The sequence below is a fragment of the Suncus etruscus genome, chromosome 17 (assembly GCF_024139225.1).
Source record: "Suncus etruscus isolate mSunEtr1 chromosome 17, mSunEtr1.pri.cur, whole genome shotgun sequence".
Lineage (NCBI taxonomy): Eukaryota > Metazoa > Chordata > Mammalia > Eulipotyphla > Soricidae > Suncus > Suncus etruscus.
Window position 1 is genome coordinate 73,959,819 of NC_064864.1, and position 21,145 is coordinate 73,980,963.

At 46.6% G+C, this 21,145-nt stretch overlaps 1 protein-coding gene across 2 annotated transcripts in view; it reads right to left on the minus strand.

Moving 5' to 3' along the window:
• Positions 1-718: 718 nt before the first annotated feature.
• RCOR1 (REST corepressor 1) overlaps positions 719-21,145 on the minus strand; it is a 97,276-nt gene continuing 76,849 nt past the window's right edge. Inside the window, exons 8-13 of one of the 2 annotated variants that reach the window (XR_007504437.1) lie at positions 12,712-12,906; positions 6,569-6,646; positions 5,703-5,760; positions 4,804-5,033; positions 1,975-2,332; positions 719-1,682 (exon numbers count right to left, since the gene is read on the minus strand). Coding sequence is in view for 1 of the 2 variants with exons in the window: in XM_049790357.1 (XP_049646314.1) it covers positions 2,291-2,332; positions 4,804-5,033; positions 5,703-5,760; positions 6,569-6,646; positions 12,712-12,906 (603 nt within the window). In the remaining variant the exon portion in view is untranslated. Of the gene's footprint in view, positions 1,683-1,759; positions 2,333-4,803; positions 5,034-5,702; positions 5,761-6,568; positions 6,647-12,711; positions 12,907-21,145 lie in introns of those variants that run through there. The other variant, XM_049790357.1, reaches the window with a different exon arrangement.

Genomic DNA, 21,145 nt, shown 5'->3' on the forward strand with positions numbered 1-21,145 from the left:
ACGAAGCTGCGGTGGACGCTGCCTCTGCCGCAGCCGTCGTGGGTCCTGCCACAACCACGTGCGCTGCCGACACACCCACATCTTGATATGTTCAGAGGGTCTTGGGAGAATTAAGACCAATCCCTTTGCTTTTCAAGCAAAGTGACTTCTTGCATGTACATCATTGCAAAGACAGTGTAATGAAGCAGTTTAAACATAGCGCTTGCTGTTAGTTGGGCAGATAACTTTCTCATCTTCCTTCAAAGGAAATCCTCCTGCTCTCCCATGGAGAGTGCCCACATTCTGAGATATGAAGGCAAGTGCTCAGCACTGCAGGCCTGAAGCCCAGAAGTGCCCAGACCCCAGAGCAGCACAGATGTAAAGGCCTGGGCTGCCACACAGAGAAGTGCGAGAGAGCAGCTGGAGGGACCTGAGCACACAACCTGCTGCTGGTAGAAGGGGAGCAGAGAAAAGCACCTGCCTTTGGACCCTTTGAGGACATGCAGAGCTGAAGCCTGCTCTGACCAACTAGAAAGTACTTACCAACCCCATCCTTATTTGTGCTTCTATGCTGGTCTGGCCCACGTGGGGCTAGTGAGCTGTGGCTGTTCTCAGACCTCCTGCTCAGCGAGGCAGGCACCAGGGCAGGGCCAAGGTGGTAAGAGCTGGTGAAATCCATTTCATGCCACTTTTGAATGGCAATTCACAGGACTTAATTAAAAAAAAAAAAAAAAAAGAAAATAAAAAAAGAAAAAGCACAACTCCAAACAACCTAGGTTCCTAGTCCCCCTTCCTAAAACCAGTCTTTATTTAAAAAAAAGAAAAGAGCAAGCAAGGTGCTTGGGGGTTAAAACACACCAACATTTTAATTGCATATTTTAAATCCTTAAGAATTCTGTTTGTACCTTAAAGTATCTACATTTTTATTTAATTTCTTTTTGGTATTGAAAGCAGGACAAATCTCAAAGTCAGGCAAGAAACACAAAAACCACGTGAGCATGTCAGGTGGTGAGTGCACAAGGCCGCTGAGCTCCTCCACCCAGCAGCAGGTGGGATCCACCACAGAATGAAAGTGACCCTGCTGTTTCCTCAGAGCACTCGAAACTTCTGCTTGTTCCCAGTGTAACCCAAAGACATAACAAACCCTTTTTCAACTGTTCCTTTTCATCTGGCCTTTCTGAACCACGACAACAATCACTTCCTGTCCAGCCCTGAACAGGAACATTACACGGAGCAGAGGCTGGCATGGCTGAGGGGTGAGGAGGACATGCAGGGAGTGTGGAGAGGCCTTCAGAAAAGCAAGGGGCAAAGTGTGCAGCTTCGAGAAAACCACCCCCACAGCCAGTCTGATCCCCTCCACAGAAGACCTGCCTGTCCTTTGCCACAATCCACAGGTGTCCCCTCTGCCCCTAACCTCGGTGTTGTCATCTTTGGCAAGCAATAGCTTAAAGGAAGAAGTAAGACACAAAAACAGACCAAGGATCGCAAACATGGCTGCCTATAGGAAAAGGCACCGATTCCAAATGTCCGAGCACCAGGTGCAGAATGGGAGCAGATCTCCTGGAGCTGGGAGGAGGTGAGGGGCGGGAGCAGACGGGCTGGCACCATCCAGGGATCATGAGGCTGAGCTGAAGGCAGAAAGGGGTGAGGCCCACGGTCCCTCTGAGCTGCAGGGTCCACGAGAGTTGCTGTGAATAAGCTGCCTAATACCGGGGGAGAGGGAGGGGTGATTGAAGCCCACTGGATTTACAAGCACAATTCTACCCTATGTGTAGGGAAATGTGTTGGGATGTTTGGCACAGTGAGAGTGAGGATGCAGTCTGCCAGTATCTCGTGAATTCCAGAGAAACATGATCATCACTTAGATGGATGCCTCAGAAAAGAACAAGGAGCTTTCCCAGAGGCCAACAGGGTCACAGTTGCATGAGAATGACTTATACAAAGAGGGGACAGCGCAGGCCATGCAGGAATAGTTGTGCCTTCCAAGTCCAATACCTGTTTCAAAGCTGCTGATGGGGAAATGCTGCCAACGCGGTAGCTTGGGAGCTCCACCCGGAGATGGTCCTAGAATCACAGAAAATTGCCCCGCAAAGAGCAGAGAGGAAGAGGCAATGGAGCTCCCTGGGAGGTGGCGCCGGCAAGCAGGGACGAACAGAGATTAAGGCAGATGTAGAGCACAGGACGAAGTGTGGCTGTTTTTGGTAATAGCTGCTTGTCCACAGAGCTGGGATGCAGATGGTGAGGTGGCGTCTGGGAATACCTGATACCAGGGAACACAGGCATCCACATCAAATGCTCAAAGCTACAGTCCTCAGGAGGCAGACGCGTATCTGACGTCAAGAACAGAAGCAGCCTGAGGGGCACAAAAAGATTCAAAGCTCAGAAACACCACGCAAGCTGCTCATTCTGGTGGAATATAGGGACATACACGAGTATAGGGACACGGTAGCCAGGCTGCAAACACTGGGTACTGCTCACACAGGGTGACCAGGGTCAGGCTGTGCAAGGATCACTGCCCTGCAGAGGGCACATGTGCACAGGTTGACTGAACAGCAGAACCTTGGTGCCAGCCTGGCTGGCTGGGAAGTGGAGGCCTCTATTCCAGTTAACAAACAGCACCCAGTTTCTGCCACGGGATACACATGCTCATGAACACTGTACGTCCCTAAGTCTCAAGGGAGTTTCTTCCCTTGGCTTGGGGCACCACACACAGGTCTGCAGTTCACAGTCATCACAGTCAATTCTGGTCACCCTAGGGGACTCCAAAGCTAGACAACACTGTGTCTCTTCCCTTCTTATCCCTGAAGCAAACTGCCAATACTCTGGGGGATTTTAACTTTGGGGAGTGCTTCCAGTGGTAGAGAGCGCTCAGGACCATTCCCAACAGTGCTCTGAGGAAGAGAGAGGATGTGGTATGTGGTGGTGACAGGAATTGAACTCAGGCCTCAAACATGCAAGAAATATATTCCATCATGTAAGATGACATCCTTAGCAGTGTCAAAAAGCCAGGCTGACAGGTCCTTGTACCACCAGAAATTCCAGCACTGCACAATGCGCACACATGAGGACAGAGGGGCCGGCTGGGCTGCATGAAGCCAGATTCCAGACATGAGTGCTGAGCACTGACTAGACAGACAATGAATGAATCAACCTCCTAACAGTTTCCTGAGGCCCCTGGTGGACAGGGAAACAGATGGTTCCAATGACTCCCTTCTGCAAAGTGACATGAAGAGAAATGTCTGTGTGTGTGAGAGACATAGATACTAATCTGAAGAGTTAAGAATTTATGAGATGTGTGTGTGTGTGTGTGTATGAGAGAGAGAGAGAGAGAGAGAGAGAGAGAGAGAGAGACAAACAGAGATAGACACTAACCTGAAGAGTTAAATTTTCTTATGAGATCTGCTCCTAAGAGCACTAGAAAACACATGTGGAGGGCCGGAGCATTGGCGTAAGTCATAAGGTGTCTGCCTTGCGTGTGCTAGCTTAGGATGGACCACGGTTCGATTCCCCGGTGTCCCATATGGTCCCCTAAGCCAAGAGCAATTTCTGAGTGTATGGCCAGGAGAAACCCGAGTGTCACCGGGGGTGGCCCTTACTAAAAAACAAACAAAAAACACGTGTGGAATAGTGCACATGTAGCCATAAATGTAGGTGGCAAGTGATCTCCACTTTCCCTGTGTTCTTAAACCATGTCCAGACTTCAGGGGTTTAACTTGTTGCCTTTAAGGGGATAATATAATGGGCACGAACAAAAAGCTCTGGCCAAACATGTTTGTCACACTCCACTACTAGGCCATGCTCCCAGCATGTTGCTCTGGAGAAGCAGTGTTTGGGGATTTGTATACTTACTACCAAGGTTTTCTGATAGAAGGCTCTACATAGGGGCCGAAGTGGTGGTGCAAGCAGTAGTCTGCCTTGCCTGTGCTAGCCTGAGACCGTGGTTCGATCCCCCAGCATCCTATATGGTTCCCCCAAGCCAGGAGTGATTTCTGAGTGCTCAGGAGCAACCCCGGAGCATCACTGGGTGTGGCCCAAAAACCAAAAAAAAAAAAAAAAAAAAAAAAAAAAAAAGGAAACAAGAAGGCTCTACAAAGATTGGTAATTCTGGGAGCACAGGGAGGGACAGTTTGCAGGACTGACAGAGACTGCATGTGGGAGGCCTGGCTGTGGCCACCAGTGCTGCATGGTCCCAAACTGGAGTCTTAATTTGAGCAACATTCATTGAGCTTCAACTCTTCTGACAAATCCGAACACTTCAGGGGCTTTTTCAAATAGGCAGGATACAGCAGACATCCACCAAGCCACAAATCCCTCTCTTCCTGCCTCATCTCCTGCAAGGAGGCTGGTGAAAATGCTGCCATCTTCCCAAAGATGCCAGCCAGTCGGGAAACCAAGGATGTGACCAGTAGGATCTGAGCACTATGGTCAGCCTTAAAGCCCCCACAAACCAGCTATCCATACTTGCTGATCACCAAGCTCATTGTGAGACCATCATCCATTTGACATGACTAAGCTTTAGTGACAAACCTGGAGGCACTTCCAACTTACCACATTAAGTCAGAGTTCTTAATGTACTCAAGAAATATTGGGAACGTGAACTACTTTGTAGCTGGAGAAAATCAGGATGGAATTTTGAATGTGTCTAGGAAATAAAATGTGAATGAAAAACAGTGTCCAACAGTTACTAAAGTAAACATTGAGATTATGGTCTTTACTGTAAAAGTCAAGTATCAAAACACTTCTGCAGCTGAAAACTGCCTTGGGTGAAGAAGTCCATGATTCTGGAGCATGGGTCTACAAAGAGACTCAATGGTTGAAATTTACCTCATCTTCCTCTTCAGGTATCTTGAGGGAACGATCTGGGGACTTGGCAGAGTTCTGGTTACTAGGCCCATTGGTCTCTTCTTTCCCGTGTTCTGCCTCCCACTCCTGTAACACTTCATCTATGTTGAAGCGACGCCGATAATTTACAAAAAAGTTTTTAACTTGTACCACTGACTTGTTCCCAATCACATCTGAAATGGCCTGAAAATCTCGGCCATACTTCCTGATGGCTGAGGACAAAAAAGAGCATTAAATACATGAGAAAAACAGTTTCTGAAAAGAGCCATTAACACTTCTATCCAGAAATAGACAATGGCTTTTGACAGCAGACACTTCATTTCATACCAATGGAAAAAAGGTAGAATTAAATCTAAGACTGGTCAAAGTTAGCACCACCCTCCCAGAAATCTGGGCTCCCTTCTCATGGCATGTGGAGCCTGAAGTCACCTAGCATTCAAAGGCTGTTAATATTTGGTCCATGTCTTTGTAGAGGCCCTAGGCCAGAGAACCTCCAACAGTAAAACTCTAATGATTGATGTTTTTTTTTTCTTTCTTAATGTAAACTGTACTTCCAATTGATCAAGACCTAACAAGATGCTAAAAAGAAATATTCACACCTCTGGGGGCCAGAGAGATAAGAGTAGTACATAAGCTTGCCTTCCAATTGTCCAACCTGGTTCAATCCCAGGCATCCTGGTCCCTGAGCTGAGATAGAAGTGACCCCTAAACATCACCAATTGTGGCCCAGAAAAAAACAAAAAAGTTCTATACAAATGCTGCTCGGAGAAACTGGCATTGGGAGGTGTGTGTGTGTGTGCATGTGTCTCTTCTGAACAAATGCAGCTGGGAGAAGCTGGTGCTGGAGGTGCCCAAGATGCCAGCCCGGAGCCCTCCCCTACCTTGGACAGCGAGCAGCTGCTCCTCCGTGGTCCAGCGTGCGTTGCATTTCTGAATGACCTGTGAGCCAAATGACCAGGTCAGCATTGCTACTCATGGGTGCAAGTTCTTGCGAGGGGCAAAGCTTCTTGTTCTCTTATAACATTTTATTTTTGCTTTTTTTTTTTTTTTTTGGCCATACCTGTGGTGGTCCTCAGGGGTTAATCCTGGCTCTGCGCACAGAAATTACTCCTGGCAGGTTTGGGGGACCATATGGGATGCCGGGGACCGAACTCAGTTGCCGTGTGCAAGGCAAATGCCCTACATGCTGTGCTCTAACTCTGGCCCCACTGACTACATTTCACTTAGGTTTATAACATTCTAATAATACAAGAAGGATAGTAACCCACTCAGAGACATATTTCTCTTCAAGTAATTTATTTTTCTTTTTGGGTGGCTGGAGCACTCAAGGAGGCATAGGGACAGCCCAAGTGATATACTCGACCAACCAGGCCAATGAGCCTGAGTGAATCTCAGGTCAGCCTTCACTGGCGCTCAGATCTAACTATGTGGTGGGTTATCAGGGGGACACCTACCAGTGCTCAGAGAATCAAATTCTGTGCTGGAAATCAAACCTAGGACCTGAGGCCTGCCAAGAATGGCCCAATATTAAAACCTTATGGGGCTTGCAGGAAGGAGGTATGTCTCTCTCTCTCTCTCTCTCTCTCTTTGCAGTGCTATGGTGATAGGGTGGCCCAAACTGTATCAGTGGAGCTGTGTGCCAAGCCTGCACTTGAGTTCTCTGACCATCGCTTGGGCCCCCAGTCTGAAATTCTTCAATACACAATCCTTGGGTATGGGGATCGAGATGATTTTAAAATGGTCTTACCTCTGGAAGCCGAAAGGGTTCTATCCCACCGTCAAGCTTTTCTTTGAGAGCACTATTTGTCTGTTTAATATTCTGAATCTAAGAAAGAAAGAAAATATTTTCATTAAAAAATGAAAGTGTGGGGCCGGGCGGTGGCGCAAGAGGTAAGGTGCCTGCCTTGCCTGCGCTAGCCTTGGACGGACCGCGGTTCGATCCCCCGGTGTCCCATATGGTCCCCCAAGAAGCCAGGAGCAACTTCTGAGCGCATAGCCAGGAGTAACCCCTGAGTGTCAACGGGTGTGGCCCAAAAACCAAAAAAAAAAAAAAAAAAGTGTGGGGCAGGGCGGTGGCGCTGGAGGTAAGGTGCCTGCCTTGCCTGCGCTAGCCTAGGACGGACCGCGGTTCGATCCCCCGGCATCCCATATGGTCCTCCCAAGAAGCCAGGAGCAACTTCTGAGCGCATAGCCAGGAGTAACCCCTGAGCGTCACAGGGTGTGGCCCAAAAACCAAAAAAAAAAAATGAAAGTGTGAGGGGGCTGGGCGGTGGCACTGGAGGTAAGGTGCCTGCCTTGCCTGCGCTAGCCTAGGACAGACCGCGGTTCGATCCCCCGGCGTCCCATATGGTCCCCCAAGAAGCCAGGAGCAACTTCTGAGCGCATAGCCAGGAGTAACCCCTGAGCCTCACAGGGTGTGGCCCAAAAACAAAAACAAAAACAAAAACAAAAAAAAAAAAAAAAGAAAATGTGGGCCCGAAGAGATAGCACAGTGGCGTTTGCCTTGCAAGCAGCCGATCCAGGACCAAAGGTGGTTGGTTCGAATCCCGGTGTCCCATATGGTCCTCCGTGCCTTCCAGGAGCTATTTCTGAGGAGACAGCCAGGAGTAACCCCTGAGCACTGCCGGGTGTGGCCCAAAAAACAAAACAAAACGAAAAAAGAAAATGTTGGGGCCAGAGAGATGGCATGGAGGTAGGGAGTTTGCCATTCATACAGGAGGATGGTGATTCGAATCCCGGCATCCCATATGGTCCCCCGAAACCTGCCAGGAGTGATTTCTGAGCACAAAACCAGGAGTAACCCATGAGCACTGCCGGGTGTGATCCAAAAACCAAAAACCAAAAAAAAAAAAAAAAAAAAAAAAAAGGTGGGTGGGCTGGAGAGATAGAATAGCAGTAGGATGTTTGCCTGGCACACAGTGATCCAGGACAGATGGTGGTTCAAATCCCGGCATTCCATATGGAACCTGAACCTGCCAGGAGTGATTTCTGAACAGAACCAGAAGTAACCCCTGAGCGCTATTGGATACAACCCAAAAAACAAAACAACCCCCCCAAAAATATCCCCAAATGAAAAATGTTCATAAAGGCATTAACAAAGAAAACAAAATAAATTAAAAATCAACGATGAGATGCCCCTGACCTTCCCAGCAGCCAGAATGTGAGGCCCATCTGGCAACTGAGAGCATGAACCAGCATAGACCAGAGAGAGAACGCTTGAGAGTAAAGGTCTTTTTCCTTGCATGTAGTCAATCTAGGTTTGATTGCTGGCACCTCGCAGCAGCCTGGAAAGAATGAAAAATGACTGTGCATCTCCGATGTATGTCCACAGAGGCATGTATGTCTCTCTACAATGCCAATTAAAGTAGATGATTTCAGTTCAAAGATTTCTACTCTTGGGGGCCAAAGCAATAGCACAGGTTGGGAAGGCATTTCTCTTGCATGCAGCTCACCCACATTCAACCCCATGTCCACCAGGAGTGAATCCTGGTGCACAGTCAGGAGAAGACTGAACACTGGCAGGTGTGGCCCAAAACCAACAACAAAAGTTAAAAAGGGAATGATTTGTGAATGCAAACCTAAAAGTAAGCTCTGTGTATTGTTGAGTGTGGCCCAAACTTCCAGTTTCTGCTCTTGGAAATAGAGCATTACCCTTATATAGGATTTTCATTAGAATTCAAGCCATGGCATAACACTTGGGCACAATCAGAAGAAGCCCTGAAGATAACAAGGTTTGACCTCTAAACAAAAACCAAATATTAGCTCCTATCCACACTTTCATCTAATGGCAGAGAAAGGGCACAGTGGCATAACTGATCTTGAAAAAAACATGATGTTGGAATCTTCCCAGGCAGATTAGTCAGGGCAGCGACAACTCTGGGGCTTTCTCAGATGGGGGCAGCTGGGCTCTCCTTTTTGCCCAAAGGCACAGAGCCCACAGCCACATCTGACATCCTCTGATATAGAAACGGCCCAATTCCACAACCAAACACCACCAAGCCACCAAAATCCTTCCAGCTCCAAGCATATACTTCCAAATTCCATAGAGGTATCAACCCAGTAGGAGACAGCATAACTGATGGGAAAGTTGCAGACACTCACCAGGCTCAGTTAAAATCAAATCATAAAGAATTCAGTTAGCACCAAGCAACTCAGATACTACCTTGGAGAGATAGGACAATTCTCTGAAATTGATGCTTAATGATCTAGGGTTTTTTGTTTTGTTTTGGGGCCACACCCAGCGGCGCTCAAGGGTTACTCCTGGCTTTGTACTCAGAAATTTCTCCTGGCAGGCTTGGGGGATGAATAGGAATGCCAGGAATTGAACCCAGGTCTGCCCCAGGTTGGCTTCATGCATGGCAAACACTATACTACTGTACTATCACTCTGGCCCCTATTGATCTAAGTTTTTTTTTTTTTTTTTTTTTTTTTTTTTTTTGTTTTTAGGTCACACCCGGCAGTGCTCAGGGTTATTCCTGGCTCCAGGCTCAGAAATTGCTCCTGGCAGGCACGGGGGACCATATGGGGCGCCAGGATTCGAACCGATGACCTCCTGCATGAAAGGCAAATGCCTTACCTCCATACTATCTCTCCAGCCCCCCTCAGTGTAGTTATTTCTCTAACTGCACTCACCACTCTTTGTTAGTGAGTTAGGGGATTCGAACCGATGACCTTCTGCATGAAAGGCAAACGCCTTACCTCCATGCTATCTCTCCGGCCCCTCTGTTTCACTTTCTATGTTCAGCTCTGGTGTGTCCTTTTCCAGGTTAGTTCTTTGTTGTAGTAGTGGTGGTAGTGTAGGAACTTAGGGTGATGGGGTCATATGTATTTAGTGGCTGTGTGTTATGCATGCATTGATGGTAGTGCCTCAGTCCTAGATTGTGATGTTCACTGGAGTCGCACACTTTGACATGCTGCTTGTCTCACAGCTGGGCACGAGGGCTTTGCTGGGGTTTGTACTCTTGCCTCAGCTAGTAAGGCAGGCGTTTGCCCCTGAGAATGCCAGAGATTTCTGCTACATGCGTCAGGAGTTGTCCTGAACACAGCCAGTGTGGCCCACAACACACACCTTGCCTTCGACTCTCTTATCAAGGCAGGAGTCAGTTGTGGGGGATATCCTTTTCTCACTATAAGTCATTGGGTGAAAAGACTCTCCCTCCTCAGGGAGGTGCAGCTGAATTGTGTCAGTGATGCGAGACAACTGGTTTCTTTTTTTTTTTTTTTGGTTTTTGGGTCACAACCAGCAATGTTCAGGGGTTACTCCTGGCAGGTACAGGGGACCATATGGATTCAAACTAACCACCTTTGGTCCTGGATCGGCTGTTTGCAAGGCAAATACTGCTGTGCTATCTCTTCGGGCCCGAGACAACTGGTTTCTGTGCAGTCAAAAGCAAGGGCTCCGAGCCAGAGCCATTTTACAGCAAGGGAGTGTTTGCCTTGTACAAGCTGACCCAGGTTCAATCCCTGGATCCCCATATGGTCCCTGAACCAACTAGGAGTGATCATTGAGTGCTGCGCACCTCAGGGGTGAAATCAGTCCCCCACCACTCTTAGCAGGCGAAAAATTTATTTTGTTTTGTTTGTTATAATATAAAGGCAAATTAAGTTTTTTGTTTGTTTGTTTTGTGATGCTCAGGGGTTACCCCTGGCTGTCTGCTCAGAAATAGCTCCTGGCAGGCATGGGGGACCATATGGGACACCGGGATTCGAACCAACCACCTTAGGTCCTGGATCAGCTGCTTGTAAGGCAAACACTGCTGTGCTCTATCTTCAGTCCTCAAATTAAGTTCTTAAAACCCAAAAACCAAAAAAGAAAAAAAACCAAAACACACACACACACACACACACACACACACACACACACACACACACACACACACGAAAGTGAAACAGAATTAAAGAGCTAGATGGGTGGGGATGTAGATCATATTCCTGTCTCCATTATAATCTTTTTTCTCTTGGGGGGGGTTGCGCACCCGGTGATGCTCAGGGATTACTCCTGGCTATGCGCTCAGAAATCACCTCTGGCTTGGGGAACCACATGGGACGCTGGGATCGAACCGCAGTCCGTTCTACATTAGTGTGTACAAGGCAAATGCCCTACCACCTGTACCACGGCTCCAGCCCTCGTCATTAAAGTTCTTTCTTTTTTTTTTTTTTTTTGTGGTTTTTGGGTCACACCCGGCAGTGCTCAGGGGTTATTCCTGGCTCCAGGCTCAGAAATTGCTCCTGGCAGGCAAGGGGGACCATATAGGGCACCGGGATTCGAACCAATGACCTCCTGCATGAAGGGCAAACGCCTTACCTCCATGCTATCTCTCCTGCCCCGTCATTAAAGTTCTTAATGCTTGATTGGAGAAGGGAGGAAGCTGAGTTTGGACTGCACCCAAAGGAGCTCAGAGGCTGTGCTAGGAGACTGTATGTAGTGCTAGGGATTTAAATCAGCCACAAACAAGACAAGTACCTTCACCTCCAGACTATTTCCAATTCAATTTTGATCTACAGGTTTATTACAATCCCCATCACATATATAACAGAAATCTTCCAGAAGTTGAGAAGGTGAATTTAACACAGGGTGATTTAACAAAGGGTAAAACCAGCCAAGACAGCTATGGAACATCTGCACTACTGGGTAACTGGATTCAGAATGTTCCTATGAAGAGATCCCAGTGTTCAAAGGTGGGCAGAGAGCAGAGAAAGAAGAGGAAAGCACCACATATAAGACCACTGGGCTGATTCTGACACTCCTGCCCTGTAGCAGAAAAAGCAGATGACCTAGACACTCGGCATCACTCCCCTGCATAGGAAGCAAAGCAAGTCAACAATAGAAAAGGGTTCTGGGTAATGGAAGACCCAAAGAGAAAAGGTCCAAAAGTCTCCATGACGCCAAGGCAGAATGTCTTTTGCCTGAAGGTGTGAGGACTCAGTGGGCTGATCGCAGCCTTTACAGGCAGAAGCCTGCATGTGCCCTTGGTACTGCAGTCCCAGCACCTCCAAAAGAGGCAACCTAGACCGTGGAGTGTAGTACAAAAGCCAAAAAAAGGTAAGCACAGAAATCAAGCTGGAGAAACTGAAGGACTCTGAAATCAAGGGTTTCTATTCAGGGCCAGAGAGAAAGCGCAGGAAACACCCCCTCCAAAAAACATTCTTGTTCATCAACAACTGCAGCATTCAAGGGGAGGTGCAGACTGGGACAAAAGATAAGCTCCTGATGCCCCCCAGCAAGATGATGCTGGGAGCACAGGGTGGGGAGGGTGAGCCAAACATCTAAGAAGGAAAGGCCAGGAAAGTACTGGCCATTGGCCTCTGCCACAGCTTCTAGAATGGTCATTCCCCAGGATACAGCAGCACCACAGGTCTACAGTGATGATTGGCCGTGAATGAGAGAGCCTGGCAGGTCCATGCTTAGGCCCCGGCCAACTAAACTGCTGCGCCGACACTAAGTTGGTTCAAAGAGGGTTTGGCTGAGCCATATCTGCAATGGCTGACAGTGGGGAACAAAAATGCCTACATGTTTGGCAGTGGAAAGCGGGGAACTGGCAGGCTCTTTATGCAGCAGGGAGAGCCAGCATGAAGTCCAGCTCCTCAGCACACTGCTGGGCCTCACAGGTATAATGAAAGGCAGACTGAAGAAACCATGCCATAGGGTTGTCATCAACTCCGAAAGAGAATCCATAGAATGTTGAGTACAAACATAAGAATGAGGGCCTCAACTAGGGCAGACTGGTGATGAAAGAGGGGCATCTAAGCGTTCTGTGAAGACTCTTGTACCCTCCCTTCAAAGTTAATTCCAGAAAAACCATAGCATGGTACCTCGGGTCTACTCCATCCCTGACAAACAATAAAAGCTCTCCAAGGATGTGAGCTCTCTCTAAGAAAGGGGCACGGTACCTGCCGCTTAATAGACACCAGCTCCATGTCCAGCTGTCTGAGCACGGTGGCAGCAGCAGTGGCATTGGCAGAAACTGCTTCCACGTCTTCTTGCGAAAGAAACATGCCTTTTGGAGGTTTCCGTTTGGCTCTGTTCTTAGCTTGTGTGCTATGTTTCTCTTTCTTGATCTGAGGAACTGTCTCTGAAGGGGGCACCTGTATAAGATACACATTTGATACCAAAAACTAAACAACAGTACCAACCATAGCTCCTTAAAAGACCTTGAACAATCTATTGCCAAACCACACCACCTTATGATGACCCTCAGGAAAAAAAAAAAAGATCAGCAATTACATTTTGGTTAAATGCTTCAAAGTTGATACCATTTCTCTCCCACGTCTTTATTATTGTAATTTTCTGATAATTACACCTTCTGCTTCCTATAGGAATACAGGTAGGAAAAAAACCCCATATTCTCCTTTGAACTTTGTATATGTGAAAAAGATGCTATTTTAATAGCCCCAAATATAGATAAATTTATGATCATAGAAAAAGAGAAAAATGATTCAGCACATGTATTAAGGATCCATTAAAATTCTTTATATAGGGACTATTAGCAATAACATACATAGCAAATAGGGAATATGCATTGCACTGGCTGACCTGGGTTGGATCCCTGTCATCCCATATAGTTCAAGTTCCAAGGGTTACCCCTGAGCACAGAGCTAGTAGTAAACCCTGACTACCTGGTATGGCCCAAAAGCAAACCAAAATTCTTCATACTGTCATAGCAGTTTATAAAATATAAATTTCAATTGAAAGCATGACTTTTTTTAGGGCACATCACACCCAACTACGCTCAGGGCATATATCTGGCCCTGCATTCAGGAATCACTCTTGGCAGTGCTATGGATGCCAGGAATCAAATCTGCACCAGCCAAGTGCAAAGCAAGTCCCCTACCAGCTGACTATCTCTCTGGCCAACAAGAGTGTTTATTACCCCCTCTCTCAACACTGGTTTTTAAAAATGAGAATATGTAGGGCAACTATGCCACTTCAAAAACACATGGGGGGGGGGAGGGTGCAAAGCAATAGCACAGTGGTAAGCACACATGACCTTGCACATGGCCAACACAGGACAGACCCCGGTTAAAATTCTGGGCCTCACAGGAGTGATCTCAGAGCACACTGTTGGGGTAAGCCTCAAACAACACTAGGTGTAGCCCCTAAACAAAGAAACCAAAAGTGATCCTTCTCTAAAATCACTACTTCTAGAAATAAAACGCAGTGAAAATCTGGTATCACCCTGGCTCTAATTTTCCAAGCAAAAAGGCTTTTGCAATTGTCCATAATTTCATCTTGTAATTTGTATTTTAATATTTGTGGGGTTTTTTGGTTTGTTTTTTGTTTTGGGGCCATACCTAGTTGTGCTCAGGGGTTAGTCCCGGCTCTGTGCTCAGAAATCGCTCCTGGCTTGGGGGCCATATGTGATGCCAGGGATTGAACCCGAGTCCGTCTGGGTTGGCTGTGTGCAAATGCCCAACTGCTGTGCTATCACTCCAGCCCCTGTATTTTAATGTTTGTTGATAAGCCAAAAATGTTCACGTTTTAAAAGCCCAAAACTAGAAGGCCATGCCAACTACAAGGGCACAAATATAATCCTGAGCAAGGGATTCCAAACAAAATGTACAGGACCCAGCAGTGCACTCAGCTAATATTTCTAAGCCCTATCTGAACACTGTTGTCTGTCTGGAAAACATCTTGACAGAGCATGAAGAATATTTCACCACTGTTTTGTGAGTCAAAAAATCATGCTACCTAAGAATTCCAAATATTAATAAACTAAGTCTCTCTCATTTGTGACATTCCATTTGGGGGAACCATGACCTAGAGACCTCTTTCCTACCCCATCTTCCTCTCTCTGATAAAAAGGCTCCATTGCAGGCTGAAGAGAAATCAGTGAGCTGGAGAGCAGACTCTGAATGTGGGAAGCTTCTTTCCCTTCCAAACCCCAGAGACTGCCAAGAACTCCTGAGCACAGAGCTTCAAGTAGGCCCCAAGTACCACAGTGGTCCCCAAACCAACATTAAAACTGAAAAATAAAAGTCCCATTTGGAAGTGTTCATTTTAAGAGTTTGCCTAAAAGGAATTTACATACATACATACATATATACATATATACGTATATATATATATACATATATACGTATATTATATATATAAAATTCAGGCCAGGAATATAGCTCATCTCTCCCCTATCAGTGAGGTCCTGGGTTTGATTCTTAGCATGTTCCCACAAAAAGAAAAAAAAAGAAAAAAAGATTTAAAATTCCATTTATGGGGCTGGAGAGACAGCACAGTGGTAAGGCATTTCCATGCATACAGTCAACCCCGAGGGATTGGTTCAATTCCTGTCATATCCTGTGGTCCTCCGAGCTTGCCAGGACCAACCTCTGAGCATCGCCAGGTGTGCCCCAAAGCACAATCAACCAATCAATCAATAGACTTTAAATTCCATTTAATAACTGCTTATAATAAGAAAAAAATATCCAACAGATGACTGGGATAGCTAATCAATCCCTAGAAAAAAATTCAATCATCTTTTTTTTTTTTTTAGGTTTTTTGGGCCACACCCGTTTGATGCTCAGGGGTTACTCCTGGCTAAGCGCTCAGAAATTGCCCCTGGCTTGGGGGGACCATATGGGCCGTTGGGGGATCGAACCGCGGTCCTTCCTTGGCTAGCGCTTGCAAGGCAGACACCTTACCTCTAGCGCCACCTCTCCAGCCCCTCAATCATCTTTTTTGGTGTTCTTTTAACAGTCACAACCAGGAGGCAAGTGTCCCACCACTCAATGACTTCCCCAGCCCCACTCACCAACCTTTCACCTTATACAATGTACAGAGCCAAGTAGGACACAAAACGCAAAGAGGGGTTGGAGTAAAGTGGGGAGGGCTCTTGTCTTGCACATAGCCAGTCTGGCTCAATGTGTGGTCCCTCAGCCCTGCTATGAGGAATTCCTGAGTACAGAGCCAGGAGTAACCTCTGAAGACAATCAGGTCTGGCTTCCAAACAAAATAAGTGAATAAAACCTAGAGCTCAGTGGTGGAGCAGATTCCTCACATTGGTGAGCCCCAAATTCAATTCTTGGCATAATATATCAAAAGCTAAAAAAAATAAAAACATTACATCAACTAAAAAAGTGGTTTTTGGGCCACACCTTGCAGTGCTCAGGGATTACTCCTGGCAGGCATGGGGGACCATATAGGACGCCGGGATTCGAACTAACCACCTTAGGTCCTGGATCGACTGCTTGCAAGGCAAACGCCGCTGTGCTATCTCTCCGGCCCCAATTTTCTTTACATCTTTATTTAAAAAGTCATTATATTGGTTGGAGTGACAGTTCAGTGAAGTGACAGGCAAGTCCGGGTTTGATTCCCAGCATCCTATATCCCATATCCCTGAGCATTGCTGAAACTAATTCTGAGTGCAGACTCAAGAATAACCCTTGAGGGCCCGGAGAGATAGCACAGCAGCGTTTGCCTTGCAAGCAGCCAATCCAGGACCTAAGGTGGTTGGTTCAAATCCTGGTGTCCTATATGTATCTGTTGTAGAGGCAGGATGATGGGGGGTTGGAACTTGGGCAAACTGGGGACACTGGTGGTGGGAAATGTGCACTAGTGAAGGGATGGTGGGTGTTGTAACATTGTATGACTGAAAATTAACAATCAACAACCTTTTAACTATTTCTCAATGTAATTCAACAAACTATAAATTAAAAACAAAAATCACACTGGACCAGATCGATAGACAGTATAGCAGGTTAGCAGAATATTTTCCCCCCTTGCATGTAGCTGATTGGATTCAATCACTAGCACCCTATGCCTTACATGAGTGGCCTGCCTCCTTAAAAAGCCAGTATATTGGGGCTGGAGATAGTATGGAGGTAGGGTGTTTGCCTCACATGCAGAAGGATGGTGGTTCAAATCCCGGTATCCCATATGGTCCCCCAAGCCTGCCAGGAGCAATTTCTAAGCTTAGAGCCAGGAGTAACCCAAAAATCAAAAAAAAAAAAAAAAAAAAAAGTCACTATATTTATTGGGGTTGGGGGAGGTATAGGTGTTCCTGGTGGTGCTCAGGAGTCACTCAAGCAGTGCCTATGGGACCATATGCAGTGTCAGAAATCAAACCAGGCCAGCCACAGGAAAGGAAAATGCAACCCCCTGTATGACCTTTCTGGTCCCTCATTAAGTTTACTTTAAACATCTTCCTACAGAAGGTAGGGCACTTGCCTTGCTTATAGCCACCCAGGTTTGATCCTCAGCATCTCATATGGCCCACCAAAGAGTAATTCCTGGGTGCAGAGCCAGGAGTAACCCCTGATAACTACCAGGTGAGGTTCCAAAAGAATAAAAGAGTTCCATTCAGGGGCTAAATAGTATACCAGTAGGGTGCTTGACTTGTATATGGCTGACACCGGTTCAATCCCCAGCCCGACTTGCCAGGAGTGCTCCTTGAGCAGAGAGCCAGGAGTTAGTTAAGTCCTAAATATAACTGGGTGTGATCCCAAACTAAAACAAACAAGAAAACTTTCATTTAAAAAGCAATGCATTAATGGGGCCAGAGCAGTGGTGCAAGAGATAGGGCGTTTGCCTTGCGCGCGCTAACCTAGGACAGACTGGTTTGATTCCCCGGCATTCCATATGGTCCCTCAAGCCAGGAGCAATGTTTGAGTGCATAGCCAGGAGTAACCTGTGAGCATCACCCAGTGTGGCCCAAAAACCAAAAACAAACAAACAAGTAAGCAAACAAAAGCAATGCATCTAAATGTAAAAACTTAAAAATTGCAGGTAAAATTTGATTTCTTCAACAATCCAATTTAGCTAACCTTTAAAATAATCTTGTTATTTAAGGACCCATACAAATTGCTTGGCAAGAATAACATTGAGAAAGAATGAGCCATTTCTAATTTGGTGATTTATGTCAAAAGAAGCTTAAAAATCCACCTAGGGAGGAGAGATGGTGGTTCAAATCTCAGCATCCCCTATGGTCCCCCTGCCTGCCAGGAGCGATTTCTGAGCACAGAGTCAAGAGTAACCCCTGAGCACCACCAGTTGAGACCCAAAAACAAATAAAGAAAATCTACCTAGCTGTGGAGACAGCTCAAAGGACGATAGCACGTGCTCTGAGCACAAGAGGCCAAGCTTGGGACAGCACCCAGGCACTACTAGGTCTGGCCTTAAAATAAACAACAACAACAAAAAAGCAAATGGGGCCGGAGAGATAGCATAGAGGTAAGGTGTTTGCCTTGCATGCAGAAGAACGGTGGTTTGAATCACAGCATCCCATATGGTCCCCCGAGCTTGCCAGGAGCAATTTCTGAGTCTAGAGCCAGGAGGAACCCCTGTGCAATTACAAAAAATAAAAAAAAAAAAAAAAAAAAAAAAAAAACTAACCAAAAATATACCAAGGATGTGGCTCAGTGCAGAGCTCATATCTTGCATGTATGAGACCAAGGGTTTGATCCCTAGTGCTGTGAAGTTTTATTGTTAAATAACATAACAATGGGGGCCCAGAGAGATAGCACGGCGGCGTTTGCCTTATAAGCAGCCGATCCAGGACCAAAGGTGGTTGGTTCGAATCCCATATGGTCCCCCATGCCTGCCAGGAGCTATTTCTGAGCAAACAGCCAGGAGTAACCCCTGAGCAATGCCGGGTGTGGCCCCCCAAAAACAAACAAACAAACAAACAAACATAACAATGTGTCTAACATACTTTGACTCAACAAGTCAACTTCCAGAAATTAATTAAATTTTGAGGCATCAGCTTTATGGCACTATGTATAATAGGCCTATAAAGTAAAGGGAACATGGGTGGGGGGAGATAGAAAATAGGGGGATAATGGTGGCAGGAGAGTTGCGCTGGTGAAGGGGTGTGTGCATTTTATGGTTGAAACCTAATTATGAACATGTTTGGTACCACTGCACTTAAATAAACTATATTTATATATTGTTTTTTTTTTTTTTTTTTTTTGCCTGCAACTGGTGATGCTCAGGGGTTACTCCTGGCTACACGCTCAGAAATTGCTTCTGGCTTGGGGGACTCTATGGGAGATCAAACTGCGGTCCATCCTAGGATAGTGCAAGCTAGGCCGACGCCTTATGGCCTGTGCCACCACTCTGGCCCCTAAAAAATATTTTTTTTAATGTAAGGGAGAAAATAAAACAAATTTGAGCCCATGTGAGATACGTGTTTTCTCTTGAATACATATTCCTCTCTTCCTCTTCCTTCACAACTGTCTCTCTAAATTTCTTTCAATAAAATTTATTTTACTTCGGGGCTAGCGAGGTGGCGCTAGAGGTAAGGTGTCTGCCTTGCAAGCGCTAGCCAAGAAAGGACCGCGGTTCGATTCCCCCCCCATATGATCCATCCCATATTGTCCCCCCAAGCCAGGGGCAATTTCTGAGCACTTAGCCAGGAGTAACCCGAGCATAAAACGGGTGTGGCCCGAAAAACTAAAAAAAAATTATTTTACTTCACTTAAACTTTTTCAGGGCTACATCCAGTGATGCTTGGGGCTCGGTGCTCTAGGATTATTCCTGGCAGTGTGAAGGAGACTATGTAGTATTCGTAGAATTGGGGTTGGCCCCATGCATGACAAGTCATGCTGCCATTAAGTTTCCAGCCCACACTTTTGGAGCATCCAGCACAAGGGATAATCCTTGGGGGCTGTCAGGTGTGTTCTCGCTCTCCTCAAAGTGAGTCTATATTCTGAATCTTGACCTAACACACACACACACACACACACACACACACACACACACACACACACACACACACACACACACAGAAAGCAGATTGTTAGTTAGAAAACCGTACACACACACACACACACAGAAAGCAGATTGTTAGTTAGAAAACCGTACACACACACACACACACACAGAAAGCAGATTGTTAGTTAGAAAACCGTAACCTTGGGTGTCTGCCTTGCAAGCATTAGCTGTAGGACGGACTGCAGTACGATCCCCCGGCGTCCCATATAGTCCCCCCAAGCCAGGGGCGATTTCTGAGCACATAGCCAGGAGTAACCCCTGAGCGTCAAACGGGTGTGGCCCAAACCCCCCCCCCAAAAAAAAAAGAAAAAACCGTAACCATCTTGACTTTCTCCTAAATTTGTACAGCTGCATTTCTAATTTTTTTCTATTAAAAAACCTAGTGTTGGGCCCGGAGAGATAGCACAGCGGTGTTTGCCTTGCAAGCAGCCCATCCAGGACCAAAGGTAGTTGGTTCGAATCCCGGTGTCCCATATGGTCCCCCGTGCCTGCCAGGAGCTATTTCTGAGCAGACAGCCAGGAGTAACTCCTGAGCACAGCCGGGTGTGACCCAAAAACCAAAAAAAAAAAAAAAAAAAAACACCTAGTGTTGACATCATCTTTAAGTTTAGCTGCCTAGACCCCTTAAATTCCATGCCTAAAATAGCTATTCTCATATGCTAGACTGTTCTGAGACAGAACACTTTAGAAGGAAACCAGAGCTCAGATTTCAGAATCATCTACACCCAGCCCCATTCTCAATGGGCTTTGATTCTGCAACTGTTCTAATCTGAACTACTCTAGTGGACCCAGTGGGCTCAGGAGGCCTTCCGGAGGCATTGTAGTGTCCCCCTACCCTCAGCAACTGCTGCGAAAGTGGTTTTATTTTTTTGGACCACACCCAGTAGCGCTTGGAGGTTACTCCTGGCTCTGTGCTCAGAAATTGCTCTTGGCAGACTCAGGGGACCATATGGGATTGCAGGAATCAAACCTGCACTCATCCTGGTTTGGCTGCGTGCAGGGCAAATGTCCTACTGCTGTGCTATTGTTCAGACCAGAAGTGGTATTTTATGGGGACTCGGCTTGTGTCACAGAACGCTGAGAGCCCCCAGCGCTCCCATATAGTTTTTCAAGTTTTATGATCGGCCAAAATGATCTACAGTTACAACTGATGGACGATTTGTAATAAGTGGGCTTTTTTTTTTTTCGGGGGGGGGGGGGTCTTGTTTGGTAGTGGTGCTCTGCGCTCAGGAATTAATCTTAGAGGGCTTGTTGGACCATATGGGGTGCTGGGGATCAAACTGAAGTCAGATGCATGTAGGGGAAGAGCCTCAGCTGCTGTGCTATCACTGCAGCCCTGAAGTGTTATATTTTTTGTAAGAATTACAGACGATAGTGGGGATCCAGAGTTCCCTTCACTGAATTCATTGATGAAATTCTTTTTTTTTTTTTTTTTTGGTTTTTGGGCCACACCCAGCATTGCTCAGGGGTTACTCCTGGCTGTCTGCTCAGAAATCGCTCCTGGCAGGCTCGGGGGACCATATGGGATACCGGGATTCGAACCAACCACCTTTGGTCCTGGATCAGCTGCTTGCAAGGCAAACGCCGCTGTGCTATCTCTCCGGGCCCTCATGAGATTCT